Source organism: Maylandia zebra, linkage group LG5 (genome assembly GCF_041146795.1).
Source record: "Maylandia zebra isolate NMK-2024a linkage group LG5, Mzebra_GT3a, whole genome shotgun sequence".
In the NCBI taxonomy this organism is placed as follows: Eukaryota; Metazoa; Chordata; class Actinopteri; order Cichliformes; family Cichlidae; genus Maylandia; species Maylandia zebra.
In genome coordinates this window covers 31,216,398-31,241,761 of record NC_135171.1, presented here as the reverse complement: position 1 = coordinate 31,241,761, position 25,364 = coordinate 31,216,398, and the positions used below count along the sequence as shown (strand labels likewise).

Here is a 25,364-nt window from a genome sequence, read left to right as displayed (position 1 = left end):
TGTGACTTCTGCTTTATCTACTGCCAGTTTTGTGCCTCATACAGCTGTTTATGACACATGAATGTTGAATTTAGAAGACATAATGTTGGTTTTGGCTTCTCTTTACTCTTGAAGATGGGAGCTCAGATATATGTGAGACTTTCAGGAACAGGGCTTTACAATAAATGTGTCAGCCAGACGAGAGGCAGCCTTCTGAAACTGCGTATAGGCTGATGTTTTTACACAACGTTAAAATTAACAGCAGGAACTCAAACCACTTAACAATGTTTTGAGTTATCTGTGCTTTGGAACCTGGAAAAGGGATCCAGCAGGGAAAAAATACTCTCACATTCACTTTGGAAAAGTGACTGATGTTTCACACCAGAGACTGAAATCGTTAACAGGATAGGATGCCCCCTAAAAAATAAAATAACTGTCGTTAAAGAGAGTATTATACTTTACACCGTGTATGTAGACCTGAATGCACTGCATTAAGTTCTGTCAGCTAATGGTGAGATATGAGATGAGTTCAATTTAAAAAGTAAATAACAAAAGGTTAATAACAAAGTAATTTTTACCCTTCAGGTTTAAAAGACTGATGGGTCAGGGTACCACGCTGCCTGGCAAGTTTATGAATACGATAACTCAAAAACAAGGTGACGTAGGAGTTTGAAATCTAGGGGTAGCACTGGCAGTATGCCAGTTTATTTTTCTTTTTATAATAAATATTTCATGAATCCCAAATCAAAAGCCTAGTTAAGTTATATCATATTAACATTACAATTTAAAAAATGTGCAGCTATTAAAATTTACATTCTTCTAAATATATTTTTCAGTAAACATTTTAAACAACCACCTACAATACCTTCAGGGACCACCAGGGGGCCACACTATGGGAAAAATTATATTTATCGTGAAAGTACAAAATGGCTTCCTTCTGACCTTGACTGCTGTGTTTTTCACAGTAGGAATTGTATATGTCACAAAAGCTTGCATATAGTTAGTATATAGAAAGTATTTATGTTAACAAGACTGAAATAGGGAAATAGCCACATGTTCAGTTCAGAGACTGCATAGATACCAGTGCTTTTGTTCTCGCTGCAGCAAAGTAAAAAAAAAAAAAAAAAAAAAAGGAAGGCATTTTATGTTTATCCTGTGTTTAAGTGTCACAGTGTGAGCTGGTAACGCTCTGCAGTAGGCTCCTGCCCAGTTTAACCCCAGGCTATAAGGAGACAAAAACTAAACAGAATGAATTCACACTCAAAAACAGATCCTGTGCAGATTGTTCTTTGTTGATAGTGGAGTATTTTATGACAAAGAGTCTTAAATATTTTTCCTACATCATACTGAATTGTATTCAAATGCTTAACACCTGGATTAACAATCTGATTCTGTAGTTTTTAGCTCATCTAGCCAAAGGACTGAGCTTATGGCATGAAAAGCCATCCATGTGTCCATTTATCCACCACAGTAACACTGTAATCTTTACCTCACAGTGTAAAGAGCCTCGAGGCAGCTGTTGTTATGACTGATGCTATATAAATAAGCCTGAACTGAACTCAACTGAACTGTAGACGACCTTCTCCGACGAGATTATTTGTCAGAATTTTGTGAAACTTCCACACAGAGATTACCTTATCTCATATGTACTTTTTGCACAATGCTCAGTCTTTTGCACAACCTACTGTCATTGTTGCACTTTTCTGTGGCATTGTTGTGTCTGCACTGTCTTGAGTCTGTACTGTTCTGTTCTGTCTGGTGTTGCACTGCCTCCAAGACCATAGCACCATGGTCTTGGAGGAACGTTGTCTCGTTTCACTGTATACTGTACCACTGCACATGGCTGGAATAACAATAAAGCCACTTGACTTGAAATTACATGATAGATTGAAACATCACTTTGCCATAAATGTTCTACGATCTTAATTACGTTAATTACGATCTTACGTTTGTTGTGTTGTTTGTTACGTTGTGATGTGTCATATCGTGTCGTGTTGTGTTATATGTAGTGCCGACGTAGGACAGGTTTTCCAATTTCATTGTACTACTGTACTATGTATGACTGTGCAATGACAATAAAGAGTTATCTTATCTTAATGTTTGTGAAAGTGGAGGGAGTGTTCTTCCTATTGTTCGACTCCAAGATTAGAACCTCGAAATCGTCCTATCACTGTTAATATTGTCAGCAATGTGCTTAATGCTATGACCTGCTGATGCAATCACATATGTTCATGTTTTTGTGGTCATGGTTAGTTTCTTGACGTTCTTCTTCCTTTGGCTTTGCAATCACCACAGTGATTTGCCAACATCTCATCCTATCCCTACAATCTTCCTCCGTCACACCAACCCTCTGTATGTCCTCCTTCACTCCATGAACCTTCTTTGTGGTCTTCTTGTCTTCCTGCTTGGCAGCTCCTCTTGAACATCTTTGTCCTTGAGATGAGACTCTTTTGCCATAACAGGAAAATACATGGGTAGAGGTACCTTTAGACTCTATCGCAAAAAGGTTGATTCTGTTTATCTGGACGTAGCGTTTTCAGTGGGAGAAACGTTTTGTCACTCAACCAAGTGAGATTTACAGCGTCAGCTTACTGCAGGTTTCCTCAACCTTATAAACAGCACATTTCCATAATGACTAACACTAGCACCACTGATGAACAATGGGCTGTGAGGTCAGTTTCATTGTCGTTAATATGCAAATTGTCATGAATATTGATTAGTGGCCACTGCTCAATAACCATGAGTACCATTTTACAGAGAGTTGGAGAATGGTTGCAATCACAGCGTTGTAAGATGGTGAAAGATGTACCCTTAGGCCCTGTCCTCGATTCAGAGATGATCTTTCCCCTTTAAATGGCCTCCTTGACTCCCCGCTCAAACCAGCATTCCTCCCTGTCGAGGATACAAACATCCTCATCATTGTTAACCAGTGGTGCTATAATTCAATGGGCCAAAAAAGACCTAAAAGTGTCTTTTTTGGCCCATTGAAATTTGAGGCAATGTATGAACATGAATATTTCAAAACTTATTAAAGATAAAGGCTGCTGTTTTTATCATCATCATCATCAAGAATGAGGAGCTAAAATTTTATCAAGAACAATGATAGACCATTGAAAATTTCAGGCTTTATCGTTAATAGTTGTTGAGATATTCTTGTTCAAACACTGTTTCCAATTTTAGTGTGTGGAAAAAGGCCTGAAGGTGGGTCGACGAATCATTTTTTAAAAAGCATTTCATATTTCACAGGTATTTTTTGTAAATATTCATATTTTGTACCATAACATTTTTATTGAAATCAAAGACTGTCAAACAGAAAACTTTGTTGATTAGAGACAGAATTACTCATGATAGACCTCCGCTGTGCAGCCCAGTATCACTGTACAACAGATTACACAGCAGATATGGCTTTCATAAAGGAAAAGATTAAGTTAAGTTCGATTTGTTCTAACATTTATCATAACATTTGTATCTAGTAAAATTAATTTCAAGTGTTTCTAAAATGTCAAAAAAAAAAATCAATGTGCAAGACGCACTGTTAAGTGCTTTTATCACTTTTTGCAGATTGCAGGCCTCCTCCCTACACTCAATATGGCTGTCCACCAACCATTCACCGTGTTTTGGCCCACAAACAAGGCCATGGAGTCCTTGCCACCTGAAAGGCAGCTCTGGCTCATCCACCCTTTACACCGGGACCGGCTGGCTGCCACCTTAAAGGCTCACATCATTCGCAACTCAAAGGTAGGAGGAGAATGACTGGATGAATAACGAAGTGTTCTTTTGGATAGAGCCGATTACGAATGGCAAAAAGAGATGTGTAGGGTTATAATCCAATTCAATATTATTTATACAATGCCAAATCACAACTGCCGCCTCAAGGCGCTTTTATATTGTAAGGTAGACCTAGAGCTGGGCGATATAAGATTTTTTCATATCACGATGTTTTTTTCATTTCTGGCGATAACGATATCTATCACGATATAAGCCAAATAACTATATTTGTAAGATTTAAATGTGCCGTTGCTCACAAGTAAAATGTGAAATAATCAGCAGCTTGTTTTGATTTAAATATTTATTTCCCATAATAAGTTCAACAGGGTAGATGCACTTAAGGAACATGAGACTTTTTCAGATAAATAAAGGCAAATATTGCAAACTACACAAAAGGCAGCCGCTAAAGCGTTTAAGTTTCAAAATAGAACAAACGAAACAGACTAAATTGTCAATTCCACTTAGAAACAAAATATTAATTCTAAAAATAAATCTTAGTTTGTTTTACAGAAGAACAGACAAAACTGACTAACTTTTGTCAATATCAAATAAACTGAGAACTAAAAGGAAATTCTCAATCTCTCCTTGTTGTATAGCTGAGCTTTTCAAACAGTTTTAACAGTTACTTTAGTCTGACAAAAGCCGAATGACGAATTAGCGCTTCCAGTCAGAGATTGCGCATTCACCGCTTCATTGTATTTCCAGACTTGCTTTCGGCACATTTATAGTGCGCGCTGCTCTGTTTTTTGTCAGACTTGAAATAGCCGAAATACCTTCACACTACAGAACTTCTATGGCTCCTCCGTTCGACAATCTCTCCGGCATTGGAACCATCATCTGTTTTTTCTTCGGTAACCTTCGGTCACGCTTGGTTGATTTTTCTCTAGTCGGCACACTCATTTCCTCCATTACCCGGGCGGCATGGCGGCTGGCTGCTTCCCAAAACAAATACACATGTGCGGCTTGGCACTTGTGCTGTACGTAACAAGTCACGTGACGTGGCGCTGTGGATGTGATTGGTTTGGCTCTGCGCTACTTAATTTGGATCGGCTGTTGTTCTTTTTTTTTTTTAAAGAGGACAAGAGAGATGAGGCCTATCGCAATAGTTTAACTTTTCTATCGAGGAAAAGTTATTTTGCAATACATATTGTTATCGTTCTATCGCCCAGCTCTAGGTAGACCCCTACAATAATACAACATAGAAAACCCCAAAAACCATACGACCCCCTTTGTAAGCACTTTGGCGATAGTGGGAAGGAAAACTCCCATTTAACTGGAAGAAACGTCCTCTAGAACCAGGCTCAGGGAGAGGCAGCTCATCTCTGTGCTTGTCCTGCTAGCGTTCGATACTGTTGACCATAATATTCTATTAGAAAGATTAGAGCACGCTGTAGGTATTACAGTTACTGCGCTGCAGTAGTTTGAATTTTATCTGTCTAATAGACTCCAGTTTGTTCATGTAAATGGAGATTCTTCTTCAAAAGTTGAGGGTTCAGTGTTAGGATCAATTCTGTTTACATTATACATGCTTCCCTTAGGCAGTATCATTAGAAGGCATAGCATACATTTTCACTGCTGTGCAGATGACACACAACTTTATCTATCAGAATCAGAATCAGAATCAGAATACTTTATTGATCCCTGGGGGAAATTATTTTTTGTTACAGTGCTCCATTTTAAACCAACATTAAGACAAGACAGACAATACACTAACTAAGAATAGTACAATATATACATATATATACATACATACATACATAAGTCACTTATAAATAAATATTTGGAAAAGAAACATGTGTAGTTGTAGCAGCAAACAGTGTGTTAAGTGGATGCGTTGTACAGAGAGATGGCCACAGGCAGGAATGATTTCCTGTGTCGTTCAGTGGTGCTTTTCGGTAATCTCAGTCTCTCACTGAACGAGCTCCTGTGACTGACCAACATGTCATGGAGTGGGTGGGAGGTGTTATCCAACATTGTCTTTATCTTGGACAGCATCCGCCTCTCCAACACCACCTTGAGGGAGTCCAGCTCCATCCCCACAACATTGCTGGCCTTACGGATCAGTTTATTAAGTCTGTTGGCATCTGCGACCCTCAGCCTGCTCCCCCAGCATGCAACAGCATAGAGGATCGCACTGGCCACCACAGACTCATAGAAAATCCTCAGCATTTTCTTGCAGATGTTGAAGGACCTCAGTCGCCTCAAAAAATAGAGACGACTCTGGCCCTTCCTGTAAAGTGCTGTGGTGTTTTTAGCCCAGTCCAGTTTATTGTCAATGTGTACTCCAAGGTATTTATAGTCCTCCACAATGTCAACACTGACCCCCTGGATTGAAACAGGGGTCAAGTGTTTCCTGGTCTTCCTGAAGTCCACGATCAGTTCCTTGGTCTTTGCCACGTTGAGCTGCAGATGATTCTGCTCGCACCACGTGACAAAGGAGTCGACCACAGCCCGGTACTCTGTCTCATCATCCCTGCTGATGCATCCAACCACCGCAGAGTCATCAGAAAACTTCTGAAGATGGCAGGTCTCTGTGCAGTGGCTGAAGTCTGTGGTGTAGAGGGTGAAGAGGAAGGGGGAGAGGACAGTCCCCTGTGGTGCCCCTGTGTTGCTAATCACCTTGTCAGACACACACTGTGGGAGACGTACATATTGTGGTCTTCCTGTCAGGTAATCAACAATCCAGGACACCAGAGAAGCATCCACCTGCATCGCTGCTAACTTATCACCCAGGAGGGTCGGCCTGATGGTGTTGAAAGCACTGGAAAAGTCAAAAAACATGACCCTCACAGTGCTCGCCGGCTGGTCCAGATGGGTGTAGACACGATTGAGCAGGTAGATGATGGCGTCCTCTGTTCCAAGACGAGGCTGATAAGCGAACTGAAGGGGATCCAGATGTGGTCTTACTATGGGTCGCAGCTGGTCCAGGATGAGCCTTTCCAGGGTCTTCATGATGTGGGAGGTCAGTGCCACGGGCCTGTAATCCTGGGGGCCACTGGGACGAGGCGTCTTTGGTACAGGGACGAGGCATGATGTCTTCCACATCACCGGGACCCTCTGCAGACTCAGACTCAGCATAAACAGTTTATGAAAGACTCCACACAGCTGGGGGGCACAGGCCTTGAGGACAAGGGGACTCACTCCGTCTGGTCCAGCAGACTTGCCTGAGTGAAGTCTCCTCATTTGCATCTCAACCTGGTATTGAGTGAAGGTGATGGGTGGGGGAGGGGTGTCAGGAATCTCACAGGAGGCAACATGTGAAGAGAGAGGCTGGCACAGTGGTGTGGCTCTGGATTCCAGGCTGACTGCAGGTGAGGTTGTGGGGGTGGGAGCAGACACTGTGGTGTCGAATCTATTGAAAAACAGATTCAACTCGTCGGCTCTATTCTCACCTCCCTCAGCTCCCCTGCTGTTGGTTGGCCTGAATCCAGTGATGGTCTTCATGCCCTTCCACACCTCTCTCATGCTGTTCTGCTGGAGTTTCCACTCCAGCTTCCTCCTGTAATTGTCCTTAGCCTCTCTGATCTTGTCCTTTAGTAACACCTGGATCTTCCTCACCTCCTCTTTGTTGCCCCCTCTGAAAGCCCTCTTCTTGTTGTTGAGGAGGGCTTTGATGTCCTTAGTCACCCACGGCTTGTTATTTGGGTAACAATGAACAGTCTGAGCTGGAACAATGGAGTCGGTGCAGAAAGTTATGTAGTCTGTGATACACTCAGTAAGCCCATTGATGTCCTCGGCGTGAGGCTCACAGAGTGTTTCCCAGTCGGTCACCTCGAAACAGCCCTGTAGTTCCGCTATTGCCTCCTCTGACCACCTCCTAACAGTCCTGGTGGTCACAGGTTCCCTCCTCACAATTGGCACATAGCGGGGGGGTGAGGTGAATCAGGTTATGATCTGACCTACCAAGTGGGGGGAGGGAGGAGGAGCTGTATGCATCCTTGACGTTAGCATACAGTAAGTCTAAAGTTTTCTCTCCCCTGGTGGGACAGTCCACATATTGTTTGAATGTTGGTAGTGTATTGTCCAGTGATACATGGTTGAAGTCACCCGAGATCACAATAAAGGCACTCGGGTGCTGAGTCTGTAGCCGAGCTATGGCAGAGTGGATAGTGTCACATGCAGCTGTGGGGTTAGCAGAGGGGGGAACATAAACAGCCACCAAGATGACGTGAGAGAATTCCCTGGGTAAATAATACGGCCTGAGTCCAACAGCACACAGTTCAGTGTCCGGGCAACAAATCCTTTCTTTGATTGTTATGTTGGCAGGGTTACACCACCGGTTGTTAACTAAAACAGCAAGCCCACCTCCTTTACGCTTACCGCTAGCGATGCTGTCCCTGTCCGCCCGAACAGTGTGGAAGCCTTCCACGGAAGCCAGATAACACACACCATTTAGTTAAACTGCAGAAATGTCTTAAAGACATGAAGAAAATCTCTGTAGATGTGGATGTGAACATGAGCCCTGAATTGGCTAAGCCAAGAAAATGAATGAATTGCATTAATAAAGTAATAACATTCTCTTGATCTGCTTTTAGGGTTTGTATCAAAAGATGTTTAAGCACATATTTAATCAGAATCATTGACAATATTAAAGTTTTTCTAAACCTTTTCCTTTGAAGCATTATGCCTGTGTGTGTGTGTGTGTGTGTAGGTGACAAATGTTGGACTGCCGACTAAATTTTCATCCTTCCGCACGATGCATGGATCCACCATCAAGTTCAGCTGTGACCGGAGCCTGGTGGTGAGGAAACACACACACATAAACCAAATGAGTGGCCATTACTTCTTCCACTCCTGGCAGTTAATTGTTGCTATATTAACTAGTGTTGCTACATGGTGAAAGCACTGTTCCCACAGGTTGGTTGATCAAACCTAGGACCTCTCCTGGGATTTGTTTCCTATAACTGACTAAAAATGTGCCTGGGTGGTGTGGCTCAGCATCTAGACATTGTTGGCTACAGGGGGAGCACCTTCTCTGCAACACTCAGTCTTTACGACCTCATGGCATGCAAGCGGGTCTGCTGAGGTTATCCACCTGAGGTGCTCCATGTGCCCCTGCTTGGGTCTTACCCATGACAGTGTGTGTGCTCTGTGGCCTTGGGCCTAGTCTGTGCATCGCCACTGGCTGGATGACCGTACATGCTCTGCCTCTACCCCAAAGCAAGTCCACCCCCAGCGGGTTCCTACAAGTACTGACTAATGAGCGTCAGAGTTCTCATGGAGGAACTCCTGCCTAGAAAACCTTACTCTTTTCAAAACTTTGTCTCTGAATGTGGAAACCTCAAAAACTCTGATATGACTCTTATTGGTGGTTCACTCAATTCATGCATCAATGAAGAATGCAATTGGTTGCAAGAACTAATGTGGGGGTGGCTATAGCTGAGGAGGTAGTGCAGGTCATCTACCATTTGGAAAGTTGGTCGTTTGCTCCCTTTCTGATCCAGTTTGCGTGCCAAGGTATCCTTGGGCAAAATGCATTCATCAGAGTATGAATGTGCGTGAATGTTAGCTAGAAAAGGATTGAATGAATGCATGTGTGAAAGGGTGAATAAGATATGTTTTATAAAACACTTTCAGTGCTCAGATAAAATAGAAAAGTGCTATATAAGAACATGTTACCATTTTACACAGACAGGAAAGTCAAAGCTTAGCCCACAGATAATTTTAATGTCTGTCATAAGTAGGTACTACAAGGGCCTAGTTACTGTGTGGTTGGCACATGTTATAAACAGACCCGTGAGTGAATTACTTTTATCAACTGATTGATCATGCAGTGATTTTACAGGTCTGTAAACACGAGATGTCTGCAAAAGTATTACCTCACCCATTCAAATAATTGAATTCAAGTGTTCTGCTCACTGTCATCAAATCAAATCAAAATTTATTTCTATAGCACATATTAGAAACAACAAAGTTGACCATAGTGCTTCAGAGTCAGACAGAGTAAAAGCATGAGACAATTAAAACAAAACAACAAGAAAAAACAGGGCAGGAAACAATCGGTGACAACACAAGCCAGATAATAGCCAACTAGTTAGAATCTAAGTAAAAAAAAATAGGTTTTAAGACAAGATTTAAAAGACTGGATAGACTCGGAGGTATGAATATGAGCAGGGAGGTTATTCCAGAGTCTAGGCGCTACGGTTGCAAAGGCCCGGTCACCTCTGGACTTCAGTCGAGACCTAGGTCATGTTAGGAGCATCTTATTTGAAGATCTTAGTGCTCTATTTGGATTGTACAAATGGAGGAGTTTGGAAAGATAGCTGGACGCTAAATTATTTAGAATTTAAAAGTAAACAAAAGAATTTTAAAATCTATAGGAAATTTAACAGGGAGCTAAAATTGGAGTGATGTGATCATAGATTCTAGTACCTGTTAAGAGACGTGCAGCTGCATTTTGAACTAACTGAAGCCGGTAAAGAGAAGAGTGTTGGAGGCCCAAGTAGAGGGAGTCGTAGTAGTCCAGTCTGGATGTGATGAATGCGTGGATACGTTTTTCCTTAAAGGAAGGAACGGCTTTGCTTTAGATATCTGACGCAACTGGTAAAAGCTGTTTTTTTTTTACCACAGTGGAGACCTGTTTCTCTGATTTAAAAGAGCTATCCAAGAACACTCCGAGGTTTCTTACAGTGAACGAGAGATGGCTAGCAAGAGGACCACAGGTGTATAAAATCAAGCACATAGGCATGCAGACTGCTTCTACAAAGATTTGTGAATTCAGGAGCTCAGTGAATTCCAGCTTTGTACCTGATGCTGAGGCACATAGTGCACAGAAGCCCCCAACTTTCTGTAGAGTCAGTTGCTACAGACCTCTGAATGTGACCTTCAGTTTAGATCAGAACATTACAGAATGGGTTTCTATAGCCAAGCAGCTGCATTCAAGTCTTACATCAATGAGTGCAATGCAAAGTGTGGATGTAGTAGTGTAAAGTACACCACCACTGGACTCTAGAAGTGACGAATTGCGTATAGCCCCAAGTTCTGGTTGACAATAAAGGGAGTAACTGAATCGCACCTCTCCGTCTGGCGCTCCAATAAAGGAGTCTGGGTTTGGCACTGCACTGTGCCAAGTGTAAAGTTTGGTGGATGTGGTTTATGATGTGGGGTTGTTTTTCAGAAGTTGGGCTCAGCCCCTTTGTTCCGGTGAAGGGAACTCGTAATGCTTCAGCATATCTAAACATTTTGAACAATTTCATGCTCCCAACTTTGTGGTAACAATTTGGGGAACGCTCCTTCCTGTTCCAAGATGACTGCACACCAGTCAACATGCAAGGGCCATAAAGACATGGATGGCAAGTTTGGTGTGGAAGAACTTGACTGGCCTCCACAGAGTCCTGACCTTAGCTTGACTTTGGGATGAATTAAACTGGAAACTGCGAGCTAGGATTTCTTGTCCAACATCAGTGTCTGACCTCACTAATCCACTTCTGGAAGAATGGTCAAAAATTCCTATAAACACATGCTCTTAAACCTTGTGGAAAGCATTCCCAGAAGAGTTGAAGCTGTTATAGCTGCACAGGGTGGGTTGAGATCATATTAAACCCGAGCGAATACTTTTGGTTATATAGTGTATTGTGAATATTCACAAAACTCCTGCTGTTTGTTTTTACACCACCAACAAAATGATCATAACATCACTCTGTTGTCTCTACTGAATGGTTTCCATTTTAGTCTACTCTGTTATTGCTTAGTAGTTGTATTTTTTTAAAATGTGTGTCTGTTTTTAGGGTTCAGTAGTAATAAATGAAAATGAGGCCAAGGTAGTGGACCGCTACCTGAACTTCCAGAATGGCGTGGCCTATGGCATCGACCAGCTGCTGGAACCTGCTGGCCTCGGGGCATTCTGTGACACCATCGAGAACAGAACCACTTACGTGAGTAACACTAACAATGCTACCACTTCAACACCAGTACCGCCACTGGGGGAGTCATTTTTACTGTGTGCCCCAACAGCATTAGTAAATGCAGTGATGTAATTTACTAAAGAAATTATGTTGTTTATTTTCATCTGATTTTCAAAATTATAATCAAAAGGTTCTCAAAATAAAAAAAGAAATCTGTTTATTGGGTTCGTTAGTTTTGATTTAGACTGATTAGACAAGGCTAGGGAACGTGTTTGTTACTGCAGGTAAAAAATTAAGCTAAACATAACAAATGGAAATGCTTATGTAAATGGTGAAACTTAACCCAAATTTAGAATGAATACAATAAATTAAGTATTATTTATATAGTATAGCTCCAAGTTCTGGTTCAGAGTAAGTAAGCAGGTAAGCAAGTCTCAGTTTCAGCTGTGTAGAGAAGACTTTGAACCACGGGTTTGACAGGTTGCAGCAAGAAAGCCATTGCTAAGACATCAGAATAAGACAAAGAGGCTTGTCTGGGCCATGAAACACTGCCATCGGACCACTGAAGACTGAAAAAAAAGTTTTATGGACTGATGAATCATATTTTGAAATCTTCAGTTCATCATACAGGATCTTTGTATGCCGTCAGGTAGGCGAAAGGATGGTTCCACATCGTGTGGCATCAACTGTCAAACATCGACAAGGAAGTGTGGTTGTCTGGGGCTGTTTGTGCTGGAGTCAGGGTCCATGATTTCTTTTTAAACTCAAATTGCTTATTTTACTATGCTTTCATTTCAGTGTGCAATGTGAAATTAAACTGCATGATCTTTAATAAAAAAAATGGAATAAAAAATAGTTCTAAAATTTTTGACCAGTAGTGTATGCACAGAAAAGGAACCGAGACATATAGCAGATTAGATAAAAGTTGAAATTATCCTTTAATTAAAACAGATTATCTTTGATCATAGGATTTATTTTAAAATTTAGGAAGCTAAATTGTTTATTAGCTTCTTCTTGTGTAGAGTAGGAATAGATCATACAATTGCCTCTGACCTTTAGCAACCAAGCTAACAACTAAGCTAAGCTTTGTTTCACTAAATTGTTGGGATTGAATAATGTGTAATTCCCAGGATGAGCGCCAGGTGAATAAACACCTGTCATGCGAAGGCTGTGTGCAGGCAGGAGAGGTGGTAAGGGGGACCCAAAGTACAGACTCCGGAGACAAACGTGAACTCAAAAAAAAAAACAGCTGTAATGCTGAACTCAAAGTAACAAACTTCAAAATTACAAAGAATGCATGCAGGCAGGCCACAAAGCATGAATGAGGGTAGATCGCAACACGGACAGATGAAAACACAGGGCTTATATACACAGAGGGAGCAATCAGGGAATGAGAGACAGGAGGGAAACACAGCTGGACAAATCAGGGCTGATGAGACAAAGGAAGCAAAACCAGACGCATTAACATGAGACACGGATTTTTAAAGTAAAACAGGAAACACAGACTGAACTTACAGACGCACAAGCAGGCACTGCAACAGAGGGAACAGAGACGTGGGACCAGGGCAGACACAGACACTGACTGGACACAGAATAGAGGGAGTAAGGAAACCAAAACTTCAGAACTAAATAATCACACACCAAGAAGAACTGGGGAAAAATAGAAATGCAAAACAGAAACCAAAACTTTCACAATAAACTAAGATGACAGCACAAATAAAAGGTACAAAACTAAAACCACTGGGTCAGCGACCCAGATATCCTAACAACACCAGAAAACTACAAAGGCTCTCACATTAGCATGTGCCCTGGTGGATTAAGTAGGGCTTTAACCCTGTTATCTCATGACAAATAATCATTATCTCACTTGTCTTAAATATTTCAGGGGCGCTGTGGAAGCTGCATCTTCACCCCGTCCTGTCCCTTCAAACACTATGACACGGTAAGGTCTGCTAAAGCATGTGAGCATTAGCTGCAAAGACTGTGGAGATAAATATCATTTCTGTATTCTTCCAGGGAAAGACGGAGCGCTGTTTGAACTTGCGCTCCAGGTATCGCTACTCATACTTGTATGATGACCTGGATCGTTTCAGCAGATATGGCTGTAGGAGAGTTTGTAGCTTTCCAGGCTGGGTACAGAAGTGCTGCAAAAACCACTTCGGGCGAGACTGTCAAGGTAAGAGGGGAAGGGATGGAGGCACTTATGTGAGGAATTGTGCTTTTGTTTGTACAGAGATGTTCTTGGTTTTTGCAGCTTGTTTAAAGACTGAGTTACAAATTCTGAAAGTCACAGGCTTTAGTTTGGAAGTTGTTGAGTTTGTGTAGTTTTTATTGAAAGCATGTTTTCTCAAAGATATCAGTCACGCTTCTGGTTGACTAGATATTACTGATGCTTACTTAGTTTAATATCCAAGTGAGAAAAATGTGGACTTACGGTCTTTCTAAACTGCTGTGAAAAAGTATTTGTCCCCTTCCTGATTTCACACTGCCATGTTTCAGATCAGGAATCAGATTTTAATATTAGACAAAGATAATAATAAGATACCAATACACGAGCAGAGATAAGAGATGGACACATGACAACTCACATCTACTGGACATGACACAAGACCACATCCATCCTTGGATGAACAATGCCTGATACAGATACGTGTTTAACACAACCAACCATATATGGGAAACACACTGTAACATGTGCACCAATTCTGATCTCTGATCACACTTTCAGAATGGCTTGTGTAAAGTGCACATAAACATCAACATCCTCATCCAGGAAGAAGCGCTCAGTCAAGAGACTGTTGATCGGCGTTGGAGTTTCCCTGGTTTTATTTTGCTTTTTCTTTATTTGTGTTATCCCTTGTTTAAAAGCTGTAATTTCACAGATGATAGCGACATCACTCACAGCATATGCAGATGTACCACAAACCGATGAGGATCATGAAGACTTCTTTTCCCATTTGTTAGATGAAGATGAAGTGCAACTAATGATGTAGTAACTGAAAATGTGAAAGACAAGTAGTTACTTACTGATAACATGTACATTTCATTTCGTGATAAAAAGGAGGGAATGTCAGAAGAAAATTGTACCTAGTGTGATCAGCTACATGAAATGTGCTCAATTTATGGATCACTAAGCAATCCACATGTCTACGTGACTTTTCACATAAACTCTTGTGTGATAAACTTATTTAGCAACTAACAGCTTCCTCTATGTTAAGAACATACAGACTTAGAAAAGGGGAACCTCAGCTCTGAGTTCTTAGAATAACTTTGTTATCTTTGTACACACATGTGACAAGCTTGCATAAATAAAGAACGCAGACAGTGACAGAGCGCGTGTCCATGAGTGCCTCCTGCGAGGACGAGCGCTCTGTGACTGCCTTCGCGAGTAAAGACGACTGCAGTGTTTGTGTTTTCTAACTCAGGTGTCTTAGCTGAAGAACTGTGGGGCGATTCTTCGAAATCCCCTGTCACCAGATTATATTTAACTTGTGTTATCTACACGTGACAAATGTAAAAAGCTAGGAAATCAAGGAGGGGGTAAATACTTTTTCACAGCACTGCAAGCCGTCTTGGTAATGCCTATGGGCAGTTGTTTTGAAGCCCCTGGAGTAAAACCTTTTTTCAGAGGTCACAGGGACATGAAAGCTGGGTAAGGCTGGGTGTGCCACCATGTTTACCTTTGCAGAATTCTCCCACAGACTTCCGTCTCTGTCAGGTCCCACTGAGCAAAGTTAATAAAGACTGGAAGAGAGTTTCTTTTTTTCTTTGTTTCCATGCTATGTTTTGACCCTTTTCTTCTGTCTGTTGCAGTTTGTTCAGGTGGTTTGGAGGCCCCTTGTGGCAAACATGGCGACTGCAACGACGGTAATCTCGGTACTGGAACATGTAGATGCCACACCGGATTCAGAGGGGAATCCTGCGAACTGTGTGTCGCTGGGTTCTATGGCCCTAACTGCACAGGTAAAATGCTTTTTAGTTTTTATCATCGCTCAGTGGAAAAACAAAGAGAGTGCACCTAAGGTCTGCTCTCCAACAGCTCTCCAGAAGTGGCTGTTGGAGAGACCAAACAGCCACTTCATAAATGCATGGCACAACATAGAAGAACCCCTCAATGGGACAAGACTCAGCGGTTCATCTGCATCTAAAGGACAAAGGTCACTCTTTCGAGGATGCCAATGTTCACAGGTGGTTTGAAAGAGGAGTGAAAGAAGCCATCGATGTCACCATCTTTGAACAGAGGCGGTGGCTTACGACACCAACTGTCTGCCATCTATTATCCAATTTTTAAATCCCCTCCCAGACGCCTTAACGCCCACTCACATCCTGGGCCATCTGACCTCTGACCTTTCTAGAAATAAGACGAGTAGATAATCAAAAACAATCACAAGCAACATCCATAAGTGAAGACTGACTCTGGAATGGAGGAATTCTCACTTCACAGCTTCCTCCTCCATCCTCACACCTTTTCCTCACAACTCTCCCACTTGACTGGGATGAGCTGAGGAAGGGAGGAGACATGTGAGTGTAATGAAAAGCAGCACTTGAGGCAGCAGCTCTCTACCACCTGCAGGGGGCAGTGCATAGAAATGCAAAATCTCAATCATAAATTTGGTGCACGATTTTGGTATTAAAAAAAAACAAAATGTAAAAATAAGAGGAGGGTGCGTTTCAGCCCTTTGATGTATTCACCATGGCTGCGTTGTGACCCTTTAATACGCTGTGGCGAAAGAAAGTAGCAAATCTGGCATCAGCAGACAGTCTCACCCCCATCAGCTCTCCAGCAGTCTGTCACCATGGCAACACTCCACACTCACCATCACACAGCTGGGTGTGTTTCCAGCTCAGGACAAACCTGCCAGCTGTCTTCGCTTAGAGCCAAACCACCAGAGCAGATTTTTTTGTTTTTCTTTAAATGTGGATACGAATGCTCATCTTTGCCTGTTTGAGTTTAACAGTCTTTATTAAATCCAACTCAGTGTTTCTCCACAGAGGAACACAGGTGTGTCCTCGCTTTGGAGGAGACAGCAGAGGTGTCAGTTAGAGCTGGAGTCGATTTGAAACTCTTCGTCACAGCAGGAACAAAACACGTCGCCATGGTTGCTCAATTCATCCAGAGCAGATTGAGGTCTGCAAAGAGCACTCTGCAGCTTTAGTTAAAGTGAAGCTGTTGCATAACAGCTCTTATAAAAAACAATGAAACTTTTGATGAAAAAACAGCATTTATGTAATATTTAATTAACCCATGATTATTAAGTCGTGTGTTACAGCAATTAAAATATTAGTATTATTAACAATAATAATAATAATACTAATAATTATATCTGACAGATGTCTCTCAGCCTGAAAGATGATATATTGTATTAAAGATGGTGACAACATGAAGCTTTCCTGTCTCTGTTCTTGTGGCAGCAGAGCTGAATCAGTCTTTTGGGGAAGATGCTCCGCTGCCTCCTAGTAAGCAGTGCAGAGGGTGGCCAGGATTATCCATTATGGATAACAGCTGGTGCAGTGACCTTCTCTTACCAGCTCTGATGTTTCTCACAGCTGACTGATAGAAAATGTCCATTATGTTTCTGCACATGTTGAAGAGCCTGCTCACCCCTTCCTGTATACATCCTTCCAGTTTAGTCTGTTTTTCATGTGGATGCTCGGCTACTTGTACTCCTCCACCACATCGGCATCCTGTCCCAGGATAGACATGGGCCATGTAGCCATCCTTGATGGTAAATGGCCTTTATTTGTATAGCGCTTTACTTAGTCCCTATGGACCCCAAAGTGCTTTACACTACATTCAGTCATCCACCCATTCACACACTGGTGATGGCAAGCTACACTGTAACCACCAAATCTGACAGAGCTATGCCATTCTAACATACTGAAGACTGACTGTCAGGTAGTCAGTAATCCATGAGATGGTGGACGTGTTCACTGATATTTTCAGGAGCTTCTCGCTCAGAAGCAGCAGCTGAATCATTTCAAATTTACTTGATAAATCATAGAAAGTATCCTCACTGTGCAGCTGTTACTCTCCAGATTGGGAGTAGGTTCTCTGCAGCATGGAGATGATTGAATCATCCACTCCCAGATTTGGTTGGTGTACAAACTGCAGAGGATCAATAGATGTTTCCACCTGTGGTCTCAGGTGAGCCAAAACTGGTGTTTCCAGTACCTTCTTCACATGCGACGTGAGAACAGCTGGTCGATAATTGTTAAGCTCTGATGGTGTCAGCTTCTCTGGTAGAGAGGATGTTATCTATAACGCTGATTTGTTCTCCTCTGTCAGACTCGGGCTGCAAATGTGACTCAGGTTCACAGACAGCTCACCACCATAGATCCTTGGAGCATAAATAAAATCAAAAGCATAATATTAAAATAAGAAATATGACAAAAAATTAGATTTATGCTGTGTGATTTATGAAGTGGACCTTATCTGCTTTTCATTTTGTATATTTTAAAAATAATGTTGCTCATATAAAACATAATCCAGATGTGAGCCCAAAGCTCAGGCTTCAGGCTGCTCTAAATGCTCATTTCACAGTTTTTTTCTACTCTTCAAGTCAAGTCTTGTTTGTCTCTCTCAGCCTGTTCCTGCAGGAACCAGGGAAGGTGCAATGATGGCATTGGAGGATCTGGACAGTGTATCTGCAAGCCGGGCTGGGAGGGCAATCGCTGCCAGAACAAAATAGGTGAGATTTCTTCTTGAATGCACAAAGATATGAGACCCTGATCGGGTTTTAATGGTCAACAAAGCTCATGAAAAGAGCCACTGGTTGGTACTGAGGTTGTAAAAATTCTAAAACATCTACAAATGTATGATTTTTGTTTATTATTTCTTAAATAAAGCTCACAATTTTTTTAAACAGATGGATACCTTGGTAACCATTAAGGCATGGTTAAATTATCCCTAAACCAAGCCCGTGGTCATTTTAAACCTTAACCAAGTTATTATAAAACAATGAATCTGAGGTGCTTTCTTTTATTTTGTCATGTATACTGTTACAGTGGTGAATATTTACTTTAAATAAGGTCGGAGTTGCAAATAATGAGGTGAGTGTCTGTAATACCTACTGTATGAGCAGACTATCTTCATGGCTTTGTACACAGGTCAGGCATAACATTATGACCACTGACAGATAAAATGAATAACACTTATTATCTCTTCATCATGGCACCTGTTAGTGGGTGGACTATATTCGGGATAAAGTGCACATTTTGTCCTCACAGTTGATCTGTTAGAAGCAGGAAAAATGGAGTCGACTGCATCAGAGCAGCTCTTATTGGGTGTTCCTGGTCTGCAGTGGTGAAACAGTTACAGGGTCATGGGCAGCCAAGACTCACTGATGGGAAGTGAAGGCTGACCTGTGTTTTCTGATCCAACAGATGCTACTGTAACCTATCCTGCAGAAAAAGTTTGTTCTGGTTCTGATAGAAAGATATCAGGATAAACAGTTCATCACAGTTTGTTGCACATTGGGCTGCAGACCAGTCAGGATGCCCTTGGTGACCCCAGTCCACCACCAAAAGCACCAACAATGGACATGAGAGCATCAGACCTGGACCACAGAGCAATGAAAGAAGGTGCCTTGGCCTGATGAATCACACACTATGGACTGTGGGACAAAGTTAAGCCTCTGGAGGCAGTGTAATGCTTTGGGCAATGTTCTGCTGGGAATCCTTAGGTCTTGCCCTTCATGTGGATGCTACTTTGTTAGGTCCCACCTACCTAAGCACTGCTGCAGACCATGTAGACCCTTTCATGGAAACAGTAAATGGTTCAGTAGGATAATGTGCGCTGCCTGCCTGAGGAGCAGAGCAACGAGTTTGAGGTGTTGATTTTGCCTGTAATTTCCCAGATCTCTCTGATAACCATAGCACACTCTCAGGGGTCCAAGTCTTGATGGGTCAGAGCCAATGTTCCCTCTAATTTTTAATGTATCTGAGCGAACACACAAACTCCCTGAGCGATCCCTTGGACCACTGTGAGCGACATCAGACGTGTGTACTGTGGTTACGCCGGCATCCAATCCAGCCAAGTTACATGGTTTATTAAAATAATTAAATTACAGCATTTACATTTATGTTAGACTACTTTTAATCAACTGCTTTAGCCCACTTACAATGAAAATTAAAAAAAAAAAATCTAGTCATTGACCTGTGTAGTATGTTAACACTATTTGAAGTAAAAATAACTTGAACTCCAATTTTGAGAACACAACTTTCTTTCTTTTTTAATTTTTTTTATAAAGCTCTGATATGTATTATGAGTCTGTGGTCTGGGAGAGAGTCCTGTAACTCTGTCTGCAAACTACAGTATATAATGGCCAATGTTGGGCAATTAATTATATAGTTCTTCAAAAAAGTAACTCAGTTTGGGAAACAACAAAGTTTTTTGCAGCTATTTCTTTTAAATGCAGCCAAGGCATTTTTAAATAAACATTTCAAACTATTTACAGAACAATCAGCTGTTCTGCATCAAATCTGACGACACACAAATTATTTGTGCCACTCCAAAAAACAATTTCTGTCCACTATGAGATAAAGGAGAACAACAGCCTGATACCTGCAGGCCCGACAACAGGAGATGTGTCACTCCTATAACATTCAGCAGTCGACTCATTGTTCTGACACACACAACAAAACTACTGACTACACTACACACTAACTACACATGATTTGCGCTAAATGTCTCAAATCTCTCACGTCTCAAAACACTCCTAAAACTTACCCCCGTTTCTTAACAACTAGATGCCACGTTGCCATATCATTTTTTGATTGGTCGACATGGTACTTTTTTGGACGAATAGGAAAGGGACAGGGGGGTGGGGGTTGTTTTTGCTCACAGGCGGAGAGTGATTTCGAGCCTTTTTCCTTATAAAACGCCGTTTTTACAGTTTCTTCCCGCAGTAAATATAAACAACGACAGTATTCAGGAAGAAAAACAAACATTGCAGATATTTTTATGATAACTCTGGTTTTACGTGGCCTATCAGCACAATTTAAAAACTGTTATAAAGTCCACACTTTTTCCGTGAATTGTTCCGTCTGTCCTGCTCACATCTCCAGTGGTTGTACACGTTGTCATTAACGTGGCTTCACTCCACATCAGCCACGCTGCTTTGCCAGCTCAAACACCGGTGTCGGCACATAAGGACGCTGTCATAGCCTGTTAACGACGTTGATTGGCTGCGTATATACACATTATTGGCTGAACTATGGGATAAGGTGTTCTAATCCCATATGGGAGCAGCCAGTCACTCACTGACTAACACTGCAAAACAGAATTGTTAAAGTATTAATTTTAATTTCAATTCAGGTTAGTTTTTTTGTGTGCAAAGCAGATTTTCTGTGCGCAGAGACCGTGCCAGCAGTGCGCAATTGCGCACGTGCCGCAGCTTAGAGGGAACATGGGTCAGGGCTGTTTTGGCAGCAAAAGAAAAAGGTCATAAGGTTATGCCTCATCAGTGTATGTTGTCATTTAGGGGGGAAATTGTCCCTAATGTCTTATCTCAGAAGCTCCACCCATCTGCTATAACTATTCTCCACCTTAAAGAGGCAAGCTTTCCCAGATGAATGTGCCTGATCCCATCTGCCGGTGGATCACTGACTTCCTGACGGACAGGAAGCAGCACGTGAGGCTGGGAAAGAATGTCTCGGACTCCCGGACCATCAGCACCGGCTCCCCTCAGGGCTGTGTTCTTTCTCCTCTGCTCTTCTCCCTGTACACCAACTGCTGCACCTCCACCCACCAGTCTGTCAAGCTAATCAAGTTTGCAGATGACACCACCGTTATTGGACTCATCTCGGACGGGGATGAGTCTGCCTACAGGAGGGAGGTTGAACGTCTGGTGTCCTGGTGCAGCCACAACAACCTGGTGCTGAATGCCCAGAAGACAGTGGAGATTATTGTGGACTTCAGGAAGCACACAGCCCCACTCCCCCCCCCCATCATCCTGACTGACACCCCCATCACCTCTGTGGACTCATTCCGCTTCCTGGGTACCACCATCACCCAGGACCTGAAGTGGGAGCCCACCATCACCTCCGTCATCAAGAAAGCCCAGCAGAGGATGTACTTCCCGAGGCAGCTGAAGAAATTCAACCTGCCAACACGGACGATGATGCAGTTCTACACTGCAATCATCGAGTCCATCCTCACCTCCTCCATCACCGTGTGGTACGCTGGAGCCACTATCAGGGACAAACAGAGACTGCAGCGTGTTGTGCGCTCTGCTGAGAAGGTGATTGGCTGCAGACTCCCATCTTTGCAGGACCTGTACACCTCCAGGACATTGCGGCGTGCAGCTCGGATCTCAGCTGACCCTTCTCACCCTGGACACAGTCTGTTTGACCTGCTCCCCTCAGGCAGGAGGCTCCGGTCCATTCGCACCAGAACCTCTCGCCATAAGAACAGTTTCTTCCCCTCTGCTGTTGGACACATGAACAATAACCATATGACTGTTCCCGCTACTAACACATGACCCTACGCTGTGTTCACTGCATCATTCCATGTTTGGCACTGATCACCATCTGCACTCATGTATATATCTTTCAACGTAGCACTCTTAATTCTTATTCTCATGTATATATCTCATGCATAGCTCATGCACATATCTTTCTACGTAGCACTTTTAATTCTTATCCCTACTTTTATTTTTTCATGTCTATTTAAGTGCTATTTATGACACTATGTTTGCACTGAAGCACCGCAGCAATTTCCTAATGTTGTAAACCTGCTCAACATTTGGCAATAAACCCCTTTCTGATTCTGATTCTGATTCTGATTCTAAAGGGCTTGTTAAACTAAAAAAAACAACTTAGGGCTATCCTCAACATTTTAACCAGTTTTTCTCTGTTCCAGCCAAACAGTGATGAGATACGATGAAAACCACATCTGAGTGACTCATTTTAGTTTCAGTTAGGTTTTTGGCTTTTAACAGTTAAGAAGATAATGAGATACAGCAATGACTTGTTGCTTTTATCTTTGCTACAAAGCTCTTCTGGTCTGTTCTGTCTTGTGTTATAAAACGAGCACAGCCCTTTCATTTACAGCCAAAACTCATTCGCTGTTTAGATCGTCTTGAGCCAGACTTTCATCAGTAAGATTTATAAAGAGGAGCTTAAAGTCATGATGTGAAACGATCATGAACAGCTGCAGCTTCCTTTGTCTCCAGATCCCTCAGCATCTACTACCTGGTCCACTTTTGGCAGTGTGTGCTTGAGATGTAATTTAATTTTTAGCTTCGGCTCTCTTTCAGTAGCTTCTGTACTCGTCTCTGGAGATATGCGAGCCCGTTGCCAACTGCACCTCTTTTTGTCCTTGTCCAAACCTCCACCTCACAACGGAGAGGCTGCAGGTCAGCAGGGACCAGTGGTTCTTCCTGTGAGACTACCTTTATGGTCAAAAACACCGCCAACCTCCTCCTGTTTTTTGTTTTCAATGTATTTATCGTTAATTTAGATGCAAAGACAGTTTAATAAATGCATGATGTTTGAGTGCATGGATAATCATGTTAAATAATCTATTTCAGTATTTGATCAACATAATTCCAACCATTTTTTTTTTTTTACTTAAGACTGCCCATTAAAAAACACAGAAAACCCCTAAAATTTGGGTGCAGTTCGTTTCCAGTGTTGCTACTGCTTTTAGATCACTACATGGAAATCATGGTATGACTACTTGGATGTACAGTGGGGCAAAAAAGTATTTAGTCAGCCACCGATTGTGCAAGTTCCCCCACCTAAAATGATGACAGAGGTCAGTAATTTGCACCAGAGGTACACTTCAACTGTGAGAGACAGAATGTGAAAAAAAAATCCATGAATCCACATGGTAGGATTTGTAAAGAATTTATTCGTAAATTAGGGTGGAAAATAAGTATTTGGTCAATAACAAAAATACAACTCAATACTTTGTAACATAACCTTTGTTGGCAATAACAGAGGTCAAATGTTTACTATAGGTCTTTACCAGGTTTGCACACACAGTAGCTGGTATTTTGGCCCATTCCTCCATGCAGATCTTCTCGAGAGCAGTGATGTTTTGGGGCTGTCGCCGAGCAACACGGACTTTCAACTCCTGCCACAGATTTTCTATGGGGTTGAGGTCTGGAGACTGGCTAGGCCACTCCAGGACTTTCAAATGCTTCTTACGGAGCCACTCCTTTGTTGCCCAGGCGGTGTGTTTTGGATCATTGTCATGTTGGAAGACCCAGCCTCGTTTCATCTTCAAAGTTCTCACTGATGGAAGGAGGTTTTGGCTCAAAATCTCACGATACATGGCCCCATTCATTCTGTCCTTAACACGGATCAGTCGTCCTGTCCCCTTGGCAGAAAAACAGCCCCATAGCATGATGTTTCCACCCCCATGCTTCACAGTAGGTATGGTGTTCTTGGGATGCAACTCAGTATTCTTCTTCCTCCAAACACGACGAGTTGAGTTTATACCAAAAAGTTCTACTTTGGTTTCATCTGACCACATGACATTCTCCCAATCCTCTGCTGTATCATCCATGTGCTCTCTGGCAAACTTCAGACGGGCCTGGACATGCACTGGCTTCAGCAGCGGAACACGTCTGGCACTGCGGGATTTGATTCCCTGCCGTTGTAGTGTGTTACTGATGGTGACCTTTGTTACTTTGGTCCCAGCTCTCTGCAGGTCATTCACCAGGTCCCCCCGCGTGGTTCTGGGATCTTTGCTCACCGTTCTCATGATCATTTTGACCCCACGGGATGAGATCTTGCGTGGAGCCCCAGATCGAGGGAGATTATCAGTGGTCTTGTATGTCTTCCATTTTCTGATGATTGCTCCCACAGTTGATTTTTTCACACCAAGCTGCTTGCCTATTGTAGATTCACTCTTCCCAGTCTGGTGCAGGTCTACAATACTTTTCCTGGTGTCCTTCGAAAGCTCTTTGGTCTTGGCCATGGCGGAGTTTGGAGTCTGACTGTTTGAGGCTGTGGACAGGTGTCTTTTATACAGATGATGAGTTCAAACAGGTGCCATTCATACAGGTAACGAGTGGGGGACAGAAAAGCTTCTTACAGAAGACGTTACAGGTCTGTGAGAGCCAGAGATTTTCCTTGTTTGAGGTGACCAAATACTTATTTTCCACCCTGATTTACGTATAAATTATTTACAAATCCTACCATGTGAATTCATGGATTTTTTTTTCACATTCTGACTCTCACAGTTGAAGTGTACCTCTGGTGCAAATTACTGACCTCTGTCATCATTTTAAGTGGGGGAACTTGCACAATCGGTGGCTGACTAAATACTTTTTTGCCCCACTGTAATTTGCTGCAATTTCACCAAAGTCCTTGAACGTCACCAACTTTCAAGGAGAGGAATTACCCCAGTGATGAGAGTCGGCTCTCCAGCGACAACCCAGAGTCCAGAGAGGAGTTTTCAGTGGAGGAGTCAAAGTTTCCAAGTCGAAAAGCAGTGCATCAGGCCGGGAGTGTGAACAAGAATATGAGTGTCATTTGTTTTCTTTTTTTTTCTGTAACACCTGAGGCATCTGAAGAACATTCGCTGGAAACTACCTGAAACTTGATGTTGTGCCATCATGCCAGGAGATGATGGCAACACAGTCTTCACTCAGATTAAGACCTACTTTGGATTTGGATCCCTGAGACCTTGTCTTCTTGCTCATAACGAAATTCAAATTTAAGAGACCACAGTGTAGGAAGTCCAAGTGCAAATGGTCTATGCAAACAAAACGAGGATTCTGGATCCATGTTGAATGCTTTTGTTTTCTGAAAGTTTCTAGG

The 25,364-nt window shown here is 42.3% G+C and overlaps 1 protein-coding gene across 2 annotated transcripts in view; it reads left to right on the top strand.

Annotated features, from left to right (window-relative positions):
• The window catches only part of stab1 (stabilin 1), a 180,087-nt gene that overhangs the window by 84,919 nt on the left and 69,804 nt on the right, over positions 1–25,364 (top strand). For both annotated transcript variants that reach the window (XM_014413209.3, XM_076884201.1), the window contains 7 exons: positions 3,541–3,717; positions 8,399–8,488; positions 11,475–11,621; positions 13,477–13,533; positions 13,608–13,767; positions 15,405–15,554; positions 18,176–18,280. In XM_014413209.3, coding sequence (XP_014268695.3) covers positions 3,541–3,717; positions 8,399–8,488; positions 11,475–11,621; positions 13,477–13,533; positions 13,608–13,767; positions 15,405–15,554; positions 18,176–18,280 — 886 coding nt within the window. The remainder of the gene's footprint in view (positions 1–3,540; positions 3,718–8,398; positions 8,489–11,474; positions 11,622–13,476; positions 13,534–13,607; positions 13,768–15,404; positions 15,555–18,175; positions 18,281–25,364) is intronic.